This window comes from Filicampus tigris, chromosome 1 (assembly GCF_054856515.1).
Source record: "Filicampus tigris isolate MCC_2025a chromosome 1, RoL_Ftig_1.0, whole genome shotgun sequence".
In the NCBI taxonomy this organism is placed as follows: Eukaryota; Metazoa; Chordata; class Actinopteri; order Syngnathiformes; family Syngnathidae; genus Filicampus; species Filicampus tigris.
In genome coordinates, this window is record NC_141217.1 from 26,838,736 (window position 1) to 26,852,401 (window position 13,666).

At 40.1% G+C, this 13,666-nt stretch overlaps 1 protein-coding gene across 4 annotated transcripts in view; it reads right to left on the reverse strand.

Annotated features, from left to right (window-relative positions):
• Positions 1–2,087: 2,087 nt before the first annotated feature.
• The window catches only part of LOC147153399 (gamma-aminobutyric acid receptor subunit beta-3-like), a 67,793-nt gene continuing 56,214 nt past the window's right edge, over positions 2,088–13,666 (reverse strand). For 2 of the 4 annotated variants that reach the window (XM_086029220.1, XM_086029236.1), the window contains 3 exons: positions 10,854–11,101; positions 10,418–10,486; positions 2,088–4,665 (listed from right to left, as the gene is read on the reverse strand). In XM_086029220.1, coding sequence (XP_085885346.1) covers positions 4,297–4,665; positions 10,418–10,486; positions 10,854–11,101 — 686 coding nt within the window. In that variant the 3' untranslated portion in view covers positions 2,088–4,296. The remainder of the gene's footprint in view (positions 4,666–10,417; positions 10,487–10,853; positions 11,102–13,666) is intronic. The other 2 variants (XM_086029227.1, XM_086029244.1) reach the window with 1 other exon arrangement.

Below are 13,666 nucleotides of genomic sequence, written 5' to 3' on the forward strand. Positions count from 1 at the left end.
CACATTCATCTTATGATTTCATGCAATTTTTTATTCAGTGGATTCAGCTCGTTAGGTACGAGATTAATTTAAGGTGGCCATCATTAGGCGTAACGGCTAACTTGACTTCCGTTTTCGAGATATCGGCTCGCCTTTTGCAGTAATTGTAATTGTAATTGACATTACAAAGTTGCCGCCATCAACACAGCACCAACCCGAAATCATATTCAGTAGCTAATTTAGGACACTAATAAACTGCGCCGTCATTGTATGACACGGCACAAGTCTCAGGCTTTAGTGGCTAGCAGCTAGTTGTTAGCATTAGCAACAAGTGCCCGTTTGGTAGTTCAATGTTCATTGCTTTATTTAAAAACATTTTTTTTACTCCTTTTCAATATTGTGGACCTAGATTACTTTGTAATGCACTCTCCATATTTAAAGAAAGGGAATGGGAACCATTTCCTGGCAAACTTTGCTCGAACCATTTCCTGGCAAACTTGTTAAAGAATTGTTTAGGATCTTATACCCATCCATTATCTATCCCGCTCCTCACAAGTTTCACGGGCGTGCTGGAGCCTATCCCAGCTGTCTCCAGGCAGTAGGCGGGGGACACACCGAATCGGTTACCAGCCAATCGCAGGGCACACAGAAAGACAAACAAACATTCGCACTCACAATCAAACCTAGGGGCAATTTAGAGTGTTGATTCAACCTACCAAGCCAAGCTGCTCCTGAAATACACAAATTATTTCATGCCTTGTAGTATATGTAGTATTTAGCCCTATATTTAGCCCCAAAATTGGGCCAAGGTACATTATTGAACTTTTTACAGCAGCATCCCACCGTGGACCCATCCTCTCTGAAACACATACATTTGATTCACTAGGTTGATTCAATCTGCTCGCAATTATATTCTAATGACTTGTTAACAGATATACTGTGCAGTACAACCCTTTCATATATTATAAAGGAAGAGTAGATTAAAAATATCACACGTGCCCATGGGACTTGCGCACTTGCATAAAAGAATAGGAAATGCCAAGCTCAGCATTTTCTGAAGTCATTTCCATGCATAAATTGTGCGATATATTTTGCCTACATGCAACAATAGCTAGGTGCTAGTGATAGTTTAGTTGGAATCGCCGACAGAAGCCCGTTTAAAATTAGAGGTGGACCGGCTAATAGACGGACTGGTACTGTTGTATTTCCCCCCGGGAAAAATGGCAAATGCCGGACGACTGAAGGGTACCCGAGCTGCTGACAGATGACGAAATACGGACGCTCAATTTGTAGTAACATGCCCAGCTTTGCTTATTTCCTGCATGGTGCCGGGTGGAGGGCCAAAATACTGAAAGCAAATCTACAGTTTCAAATACTGTAGTTTTTGGTTATATTATCACGGTATCATTATACATCACTGTCAATAATTTTTGTACTTTGCACTTTTCTATATATTTGGGAGTCCTGAATTGAAATGGCTAATATGAATTGGCGGTTGGTGCGCAAAATTAATGTCATAACTTAGAATATTTAAAATGCAAAGATGCAATTTGAATGGCTGCTTATAATTTTGATTAAAATTTGCATTTCCTAATTATAACAATCCAAACCATATCCAAACATATAGCAATTTATTGAAACGGGACAGTATGTCTCTTCCAAATACATTACTGTACATACAATGTTAGCATGTTGGTTTCTCATGTGGCCCCTTTGTTTTGTTTTGCATTGGTATTAGATGTATAGCTCAATAAACACGTGATTTGATTTTACTTGAATGACATTACAATGTGTGCTGTGATGTCAGTATGAGATCAATTTTCAAGTGTGATTTTCAAGAATACATATTTTCTCCTGTCAGCTCACACAGTTGTTTTTTAGAGAGTTCTACTCTTAATTCTTATTGGTTCATTTTAACATTACAGTTAAAGGATAAACATATCTTGTTTAGACATGCACTTGATGGTCTGTGATAATGTGCCATTTTATTTGACAAGCATATTTTGTATAACAATTGTATTTTGAAATGCAGGTGGGTGGACACAAGCACAGAGTTGTTGTTTTATATCAACTTTCTGTGAGTATCAAGCACGCTCAGGAACAGAACATTTACAATGTATATCATTTATTTGATGATTTAACATAATCATCCTTTGAAAAAGGAAGAGAAACATACAGAGATATACAATATAAATCTAAGCCTAAATACATTTTGTGGCAGCACAGAACATTTCACATTCCATTATGGGACCAAGGCCATACAACACCTGACTTTTTTTTCTTACCAAGTCAGCTACAAAGCATAGTGTCATCTCAAGAGTGAGTGTTTGTTAGCTCTCATGGGGCAGAATCACCCACTCTCCACACACACATTTTTCTCTCCCTCTCAAAAAGTCTCTCCAAACGTGTTGTTGCATGCACAGTACACAATAACTTAGGTGTCAGCAGTTTGTTTGCTTTCCTTTTTTTTTGTTTTATAAACTTTGTTGATAGAAAAGAAAATAATGGCCATAGAGTATGAGCCTTCATTCACTGCTTTAATACTATGGATGTACAAATATTTTTTTTTTATTTCTGGAACTTGAGGATTCCTTAAAACCACCTCACATGTACGTGAAGCCTCGTCTACACAGTAGAAAACAGGACCAGCTCGGGGACTGCATCACCTCACCCGCCCCCAGAAATATTTGATCTCAAAATAATTGCAGCCAGACAGCAACAATCCAAGTACACTACATTCAGTTATTTTAAGACTGTCACAAGTTTAAAGTTGTACTCTTAAGTATCTCTTAGTAGTCCTATTTAATACATGTTCATGCACAAAGCTATGCAAGTGTTTGTTGGGGAAGGTTGGGGGTACCCGCCGACATGAAAAAGAAAATGGTTTCAGATTTATCATTCATGAGTTGGAAGTGGTTGATTAGTCAAAGTCACAATCCAGTTCTACATGCAGCAATCTAGTCAAAACATTTCAATACCTGCTCGCAAATTGTTCGTCCGGAATGTGTACATGCCCCCTCCGACCCTGCTCACGTGCAATTTGGGGTTACATTCAGATGGAAAGAAACTATGACCATGGCTCATTATCCTCTACCTGAAGAACAATGGATCTGATACATTCAACGCTAGCATATGCTCATCAGACGGCTTGCGTGGTCCGACTTTGGAGTCCATTGAAATCCATTTGCATCAACTGGAACTTCAGCATGGTCACATTTTGAGGAAGAAAATAAATGGATGTTTTTTTTCCTATTTTCTTTTTGGGGGATAAATAGACTGACATTTGCCAGCATAACAATCACAAACTCAATGCTTATTTGATCATCTTTTTTTTCATTTAGGGTTGTGCACACATCATATATATATTATTTACATTTTTAAATATACACAGAATTTCTCCAGTGTTTCACTTTGCAACAAGACAAGGTGGGAATTTAAATTAAACACTTGAAAGACAAAGAGTACAAACGTAACCCAAGATATGATAGATGAGCAATTTGTAGGGTATCCAACTAAAAAATGAGTAACACACATATACATTCATGAAGATTACTTGAAAACGTTTCTGAATAAGAAAAAATGTAGTGCTTAACATTTTTGTTGCCTATTCTAAACTGTTTGTGAGACAATACTGGGTGGGTTATAATGCCTCCCGGAAACCCCCTGGCACTTTGATCAATTTGGATAAAATCAGGTTCCATGTTTGCTTCAGGAGCCATTAAAAGGTGAACTGGAAATAAAATGGCAGTGTTGTTCATTCTTGTGCTGTTTTGTCGTTCCTCTCCTCGACCAAAAATGATGCCAAGAATAGTAAAAATCTGGAAGCCTGAGAGTCATGATAATCCTGAAGTAGAAACTGTCGGTAAAAGTAGACCACATTGGAAGATCATTACATGCATTTACAGTGCATAGGATACCAATCAAACATATTGTTTAATGGATTTTTAGGAATTGCCTGCACTTTTCTGATCACCTATGTGGTATAAAGTTCTATTTCTTTGATTAGAATACTGCTTTTTAAATTTATTTTACTCTGATATTTTTTGCAAATACTGTATGTAATCAATTGCTGGCATTTTGTCTCTGTTTTATGGGAAATGACTACCACAAGTCCCAGTTACAGTACATACTAGAGAAAAAAAGAGACACAGACAAATATAAAAAGATACTTGACGAGGACTTGGTCCAGAACTTTCTCAGTTTTTCAGTCTCTAGTCTGATGTTGATAGATTCAATGCATGTATAAAAGCACAGACCAAAAGGAAGTAAACCAAACCAGATGGAAAAAAGAAAATGACAAACAACAAAACTGTCCAATCAGACATAGTAGAGCCAGTAGATGAGATTAAAAAAGGAGAAAACTGAGGGAAAGATGATCCGCGACCAACGATCAATGGCGTTCACATCGGTCAGGTCAGGGATTTTGATTTTTAGCTGCGAGGACCGCCTTCTCAGTCGGCTGCGTTTCATCTGAGCGGACCGATCCAGGGAGTGACGACTGGCCGAACGTGGGCCGATACCACCGCTCTGCTTGCGATATTGAATGTGTGATGAGGCCGTACTGTCCAGCTGCACCATGGACTGAGAGTTCCTGATGTCTGCAACGCTGGTGGTGATCTCCCCTCCCGCCACTTCATTATGGATCTCCAAGGTGGTCAGCAGAATGTTCCCATGTCCAGGTTCCGCCTGCATAAGTGAAATAATGAAAATTAGATGGATCCAAGTGGACCACGTTTAGACTCTTTGTCAGAGAATCCAGTGCCATGAAATGTGGTATGTCGTGACTGTAATTCACTCATGACTCATCTGAATCTCAGAGCCTGAAGACTCGAATAAAAAGTCAATGAGTGAGTTGATCCAAGCAGGCGTGCACAACAATAAGGACGTACATTACTGGCTGGTTGTCTCACTGAAACAGCATCACTCAACAAGTTCATTGACTACACAGCAGATACAACACATGGCATGCCCATGATGTGTGCTGGTGACAGGAACCAAATTGGTAGCAATGCATGACGATGTTCATGCAAATGTAGCAGCTGAGCAAGTCCCTCATTTTTCTACTTTGTCCTTTATCTGTATTTTGCCTCATCTAAACAGGTTATGATTCCATTAGTATGTGTTTCTATGTTTTTGTTTGAATGCTTTCATCAGTGCTATATCCTGTAACCTAAAAACTGGAAACTTACACTGCCCTTCTAAAGGACTGGAACAGTGAAGGCAAATCCTTTTATGTTTGCCACAGTTTGGAAACATTTGGGTTTGGGTCAAATGCTGAACAGAGAGATCCGCAGTTCAGCTTTTATGTACAGCTATTTGCAGTACAACTTGATTGGCATGCTTTGACTGAGTGTGGGGAGATGAACTTCTTGGTGCTGGCAATGGCTAGCGAGGGCTGAAAGGGAGGACACCGGCGGCCAGCCATCGGTGCAGGGAGCATCGCTCGCCGCTGCCCAGCAACAGCACCGAGCAGTCCATCTTCCCCCGCCGAATCAAAGCACGCTTCAGGATTATATATATATATATATATATATATATGTGTCACATACGGGCAAAAAAAAAAGGAGATAAAATTGGAATTGTGCTGCAGTGTGAGCGCAGCCTTCGACGGCGCTTTGTGCTAGACTTGCGCTGGAGACGAACATAGGGCCCTTAGACTTAATATTTAGCTGCAATTGCAGATAAATTGTTTGCAATGACAACATCAAAAAGAACAATAACTTTGGCAATGCCTCCCGAGGTTTTCGTTACAGTCTCTTTCAGTTTTGCGTCAGGGGGTCACTCCCTCCTGTCACTTTCTGACACAATTGACTCATCTAATCTAAAACTACCCAGTTCTTTACCCTGATGAACTCTTTTGTTGTTTTGGAAGAGTGCTTTGGGTCATTACCTTGCTGAATGATGAACGATCACCCAACTATTATTATTATTATTATTTATTTTTTTTTTTAAACCGCACATATGATGGAAAATATACAAGTAGTTGGATCTCTAGAGTGCCTGCCCACGCATCAAGTGTGAAATTAAACAACCAAGTGAATCTCTTGTTATCTGGCTATTTCTGAAAATGCGTCTGAACTACCACACCGAGTTCCTCAGTCAATGACAGCTAGGCTGGGCAAAGTTCCAGAACAAAATTACTGCTTTGAAGTGGGCAAAGCAGCACTTTCATGCCGGAGCCAAGAGGCTGTTTGTGTCTGCCTCTAGGAAATAAAATTGTTTATTTGTCTTAAGCTAGGGGGACTCGCTTGTTTGCCACACTCTGGGCTTCGCTTTCACGAGTATAAGCAAGTAGCTGGCCTCCACGGACACTCACCGATGAGCGAGCGCAAGAGGAGACGATGAAAGACAAACTTGCCATAGGCCCAGCAGTATATACTGTGTGAGGCGGAATGAGAGCTGTATGACAGCTTGAGACAGAGCCATCCTAATACAAGCCATTTTTATGAAGGCAGGAAATATGCAGTTAATACGGTTGACAATTCTTGATCCTTGGGGTATTTTGACAAAATCATGCCAGATGTTATAAAGACAGCTTAAATTGTGATACAAATTGCATAATATGACTTAAAGTATTTCTGAAGTCTTCTGAGTTCCTTTTGCTGCTGCCATCATGTCTTACATTAGTGAATATTAAAATGGGAATCAACCAAAACATATATTTTTTTCAAGAATATGTCTATGCAGGCCCAATAGTTGAAACACAGCATTCTGATTAATATTGCCTTTGTGGAATATGAATTAAGTAGCAAAATCAACCCCTTTTTAGCCAGGAGTGGCCGTTTTGTCACAAACATCACAAACGCTCAGGGCTCAGATAACGACCAATCATGGCTTCAGAAAACAGGTGAGCCGTGATTGGTCGTTGCTCGAGCCCTGAGACACTGTGATGTCATCTTCAGTCGACAGAAGTAACAAAATGGCCGCCCCCGGAGATGGCTAACAACAGGTGGATTAACTCTTATTCCACAAATGCAATATTTATCAGAATGCCTTGTTCAACTAGTGGGCCTGCATAGAAGATATTCTTGAAAAAAATATGTTTGGGTTGAGTTCCTATTTAAAGAGCCCATCCCAGATGAAGCCATGCAAGCACAAGCACAACCTCCACCGAGTTTCACAACTTGCGTGTTTGGGATCATGAGCCGAGCCTTTCCGTCACTTTTGTAAAGAATTTTATTTTTTTTGTCACCAATCCATAAAACTTTGTATCAGACGTTTTGAGGCTAGTTTTTGCGGCAAATTTTAGCTTGGCTTAACTCTTCATCTTGTTGAAGTGGTCTGCATTTCTGTCATAGCCGCTGCACTTTCTTTCATTTTGTCTTCTGAAAAGGCAGATTTGGAGGCTGTTGCTGATTACCAGTTGTTTTAGGGTCTTTCTTGACAGCTCTCAAAAGGTTTTGTGTCATCAACTGCTCTTGCTTTCCTTGATTTGCCCATTTGTCTCCTGTACACCAGCCACAGGCTTCTTTTTTCTTCAATACATTCCAAATGGTTATAATGGCCACGCCTATGTTTGGACAAATGAACTGATTGATTTTCTGTCTTCTTTCAGCTTCAAGATTGCTTGTTTTTCACCCATAGAAAGCTCTCTGGTTTTACAAAAAAACAAACAAAGGATGTTATCTTCTCGATCAGGGATGTGCAATTCCGGTCCTCGAGGTCCGGTATCCTGCATGTTTTATATGTCACGCTGCTTCAGCCCACCTGATTCAAACGATCAGGATCGTTATCCAGCTTTTGCAGACCTTGATATGATCATTTGAATCAGGTGTGGAAAACAGGCAGGGCACCAGGCCTCAAGGACTGGAATTGCCCATCCCTGCTCTAGGTATATGTATCAGCTACAGATGTAAGTACCTAGAAATAAAAGTCCAAGTTTGGTGAGCTCTTGTCTCATAATTATCTTGTGATACCAAACCCAAAGTCCGTTATCAGCAAAATAAAGGAATTAGCCTAACTGTTCCACTACTCTTAGAGGAGAGTACACTGATATTTAAACCTGTATTTCTTATGATGTGTAGGTATACTGTACACTGTACACGTGTGTATACGGTATATACATACTGACATACTGTACATAATGTACATACCCACACACACACACGCACACACAGACACACACTTGTAAAGAAAATAATAATACATACTATATATATATATATATATATATATATATATATATATATATATATATATATATTGCTGAAACGTTTAGTGCTTTTTAAAATAGAACCAAACCCCATACACTATGCAGAGCTACACTAATATGAAACTGTAAATACAAAAAGAATTACTTGTTAATATATTTCACAAGTCTTTCTTAAAATATATAAAGTAGTGAAATCAGATGAGAAAAATGAGGAAAACATATTGGGCTGAAGAAAACTAAAATAAACACTTGTTTTGGTTTTTAATTTTGTCTTAATTTAACCTTTATCCAAAGCGTTTAGTTTTTCTTTACTAGTACAAATTAAGAGTAGTAAATTGATCCACACAATCAAATAATGGTATGTACCTGAAATGGAAAAAAAACATCTTTTAGGATTAGCATGGATGATTTGTTTTAGCACTATGAATTAGCATATTGTAACGAACTACTGCAGATTATATATGTTATTGTTATACGTTGCCGTTGAGGGCTTTTGGCAATTATGTCATGTTCTGTTACTTTGAGTGCTGCTATGTCCAAGAGAGACCGTGTGGTTGTGTGTGTGTGCTGTTGCTGTTCGATGTCAACCACGGGGATACACCAACTTGTGTTTTGGTTATTAATAAATGTAAATTCACTGACTATTGCCTCCATAATCCAATGTAGATGCTACAATGTGTTAGCATACCTAACAGGACATTGCGTCACATCAAGCATTCACAGTCACCTGTGTGTGCTAATGCTAGCTTCCAGATACGACTGTCCCCATGTCACAAATGAAATCGGGCATCAGACAAAACATGCATCCTTATTAGATACTCGTTTATCACCAGCGTGCTGCCGTGAAAGGGAGGTTTTCATCCTAAGTATTTTTGGTGAAATGCACCCGAACTCTGACTCTGTTTATAATACCGGTTATCCATAACAATGCATTACCCACAATGCTCCTGTTTACATCACAGACGACCTGGTTTACCACTACTGTGCATGCGCGTCACAGACAAGGCTGACAGCCAGCGGGAGAAGCACAAGATGAGGCAGGAACGAGCGAAAATCAAAGAGCCAAACAAATAAATACATAGATAGATGACTCGACTATTTATTAAGATTAATTTTGGGCTCTTTTTTAGGGTTGCAACGATTAGGTTCACTTCGATACATTAGTGTCACGGTTCACAATTTTTCTTTGCTACAAGATCTTTTTATATATGTTTCTTTCATTGCAATTTTGTAAAGAAAAAACTTTGCTACCTCTCCTTTACCCCTGATAAAAGACGCAGGGACTGTTTGACATAATTTCCTCTTGCTCAAAGCTCTGTCCCAGACATGCAGCACTTGAGTCAGTCATGTGACTTGACTTGAGTCAGACTGGAGTTAATATTTTTAGGACTTGTGACTTGCTTGAAAAAATGGGAATGACTTGACTTGACTTCAAACTTGGTATTTAAGTGACTCGACATAACTTAGGCTAGATGACTTGACAAGAAAAAACACAGTTCATTTATTATATTGTCATATTTTTATTGTTTGACAAAACCCTTGCTTCAGTTCCCTGGGATTAACCTGTAAAAATAAATTCAAATTTGCTCCATATTTCAATGGCTTGCTCAATGTTAGAAAGTTGTTCCTCAAATGAACTCACTAATTCGCAAGACCACTCCACAAAGAAAAACTATTTCTATTTTGAGCCTTCGTTCTAATCCATGCTTTGCTGCGGTTATAACTGACGCTTGTGACTGTATTTATTGGTATATCTTATTTTTGTACAGGCAGGGTGTAACATAGTTACAGGGGTGTTGTTTCTACTCGTTTATTAAATTATTTTACTTTTGGTATGAAATTATTATGTCTTCTACTGACACCCTAAGAAACAAATATAGTGAGTCAGTGATATATATATTTCAATGGCCTGCTCAAATCACACAATATGTTGGTATTCCCACAGGTGCTTTCTTTGCTAACATTTTTTTCTTCTTTAAGATGCATGGTGATAACAAGCAAAATTTCAGTGACAAAGCTGTTGGCAGAAATGTAGAGTGCACCATTTAAAAAAATATTTCGTTTATTATTTTTCTAATTTTCCACATGTATTTTGACATCCACAATGCTACTTTTAATGTATAAAAAATTACAATGCCAAGTCCAAATGAATGAGCGATTTTCATGCTGATCAGCATTGAATCCATGGATGAGGGAGGATGTGTTTTGTTTTGTGGTAAAAGAAAGGAAAAAAAGAAAGAAAGATCCATGTTGGCAATGGTACCGATCTTGACTGAAACAACTCACCGAGCGTGAGTGGCGAAGGCCTCTAATCTGATTGGACCGTTTTAGGGATGCAGCCCTACTACCTGCCTCCTGAGAAGACGACAAAGTTCAATACTGCTTTTGTCATATACTGAAGCCTCAGCCATACATACTGTTTATATAGAAGCCTGTTAATTAATGTAAAAATGTCATCCATTTCAGTTATGAACGACAGGTTCTCTTCACAGCTTCTGTCAAGAGTGAACAATAGTTAATTTTAAGGGTGTTGCAATTTCAAAGTTGATTTATCATTTGGCCCCTGGAAGGAAAAAAAATGCCATTAATTTTTTCGACTTATTATGTCGCGGATCTGTTCTGCAGCCTGTTTTCCTGGGTCAAAATGTGATTTTTCAGCAAAAAAAATACATTACACTTCTGATTCACTGATTTTGTGAGTGAGCAATCCAGTCAAACTTACCCTTGCAGCGTCATACTTGGCTGCCCTCTCATTGTTGGCTTTCTCAGCCTTCTCCGCCAGCTTTTTTTGCATCTGAGGCCCCCTTCCAAAGAAGATGTAGTTGACAAAGGCATATTCCAGAAGGGCAAGGAAGACCATGACAAAGCAGCCCATCAGGTACATGTCGATGGCCTTCACGTAGGGGATCTTGGGCAGCGTCTCTCTCAAGTGGGTGTTGATAGTAGTCATGGTCAGCACCGTGGTGATTCCTTTAGAGGAACACAAACGTGACATCCATTGTGATCTTGTGAGCTCATACAAGCAGACTTTTGCTTGTTTTGATTCAAATTTTCTTTTCTTTTGCCTACTTATGACAGATGATGTGATTTATTCAGTTTCAGGGGCATGAGTCAAAAACGATGTTGGATCAAGTACCCGAAATGGGTCAATTACAAACAATTCAGAGCCAGCTATTTCATATAGAATCTCTACTAAGAAGTGTAACTCATTATCTTATTATTTTTTGCCTCTTAAGCTTTAGAGGACATATTATATACATACATGTGACTTTTTATTGCTAAAATTTTGTTGAAAGAACAGATTTGTGGTGGCTGACAACAGAGCTGGGCATTCCGTCAGACTGACAGACCGGTCCGTCAGTCCGTCACTGACGGATGGCCATTTTACTTACGATTGACGGGGCAACTTTTAAAAATGAAGAATGATGGAAGTTGCTTTTCATCCATCAGTGTAAACGTCACTAACCGCATCCATCTGTGATGGTCCATCACTTGCGGATGCCCGTTTTTCTGACGTTTTTTGGGGGGGACTGACTGACAGACCAACGGACTTCTGATGGACTAACTGACGGACTGAACTGACGAACTGACGATTACAATTAAATTTGTCACGAAAAATGACGGACTGACCAATTGACGGATGGTTATCCTGACCGCTGACGGATGACGAATGACCCACCAGCAAAATTTTAGAAAATTCCCACCTGTGGCTGACAACATTATCGTTTGACAAAAGAGGCAAAGTTGTCGACATGGTGGTATTAAGTGTTTGGTTAAGAGATGATCTGAAGACAGACCCTAGATCAGGGGTCACCAACTCTGGTCCTCGAGGGCGCCTGTCCTGCAGGTTTTCAATCTCTCCCTGCTGTAACACACCTGTTAAAATGGTCAGGATCGTTATCAGGCTTCTCAAGAGCTTGCTGATGATCTGATCATTTTAACAGGTGTGTTACAGCAGGGAGAGATTGAAAACCTGCAAGACAGGTGCCCTCGAGGACCAGAGTTGGTGACCCCTGCCCTAGATGCACAAATCAGCATACTAATTGACACAGATAAATTCAATGGCAAGTGCTGCCTCCCTGAGTATGCTCGCTTTTCTTTTCACACGTAAGTAGACGCCACTTGCTTCATCACACCCCGACTATCTCTGCATACAGTAATCATGGTCAGTCTATCTCAGCAATGGATCGCGTTGTAATAAAAAAAAAAAAGACCCACATTTTCTCCCAAAAATCTCCCAGTGTCCCAGCGGGGTAAAGCAGAAAAGGGCGATGGGAAAAATGAGCCCATTCGAACTTCTGAAGGAGCACCAGCGTAGCCCGTAACTGCGGAGGCTTCAAACTAGTGTGCAACAAGCATTGCCCAATAAGAACAGGGGATAACAGCGGGGTGATGTGAACATACAATTGTGCATTTCTGTCACACTGAGCAGTGCGCATGGATGGGGATAGAAAGACATAATCAATTACTACCATTGGACAGTAGGGTCCAAAATCTCTATCTTAGGGCGAATTCATTCCTCATATTAAATACACGTCGGTACAGCGCACCACTATTGTGTGCATTATACTTTTATTAACAACCGTCATAATCGGGACAGCATTATTTCGGCACTATCACCCGCTGTTAACCCAGAGCCAAAGTTATGGACATGGTAAAAATCCTGCCCGGCATTCTTGACTCTGTTCCACCATCCATGGCCCGGCTCATTGTCCATGTCAGGACGAACGAGACAGTACGTCGGCAGTCGGAGCAGACAAAGAGAGATTTTCATGCCCTCTTTGCCTTGCTGGGAATTTGCGGGCTGTCAGTGTGGTTAAGTGGTGTTTTGCCAACGCTATCCCATCATCTTGACTTTGCTTTTGACAATTTTAACCTATTTTGGAATCGTCGTTCGTTTTATCAGTCAGACGGTGTTCATCTAAACTCTCTGGGAAGCTCAATACTTGCTGCTAACATCCATCATACAGTCATCAATTCCACTCCAAGATGACTCTTGTTTACTAATTCCGAGTCTTCTTCTACCTCTAACCACTGCAATAGCAATTTCATTGCACCCACTTACAGGACAATACCAGCTGCTCACAGCACCATCACTAGCTCCCCCTGCAGGCCCCCGTTATCAATACCACCCCAACCGGACAGTTTTCCCATTTAAACTATCACAGGTGTTTGTTTCTGTGTGCCCTGCGATTGGCTCGCAACCAACTCAGGGTGTACCCCGCCTACTGCCCGAAGACAGCTGGGATAGGCTCCAACACGCCCCGCGACCCTTGTGAGGATAACCGGTATCGATAATGGATGGATGGAACTATCACAGGCAGACACGTCATCCGCACTCACAAACAAAGTGGTTTTAACAGTGACAACCTTGTCCATGTTAACACTTCTCATCCGTGCCACCATGAGCGCATGTCAAACACAAACATTAACTTGGCTGTGCTGAACGTGCGCTATCGTTTAAACAAAACCGTTATCATGAACAACCGGATTTTAGACAACAATCTACAAGGTATTTTTATCTGAGACATGGCT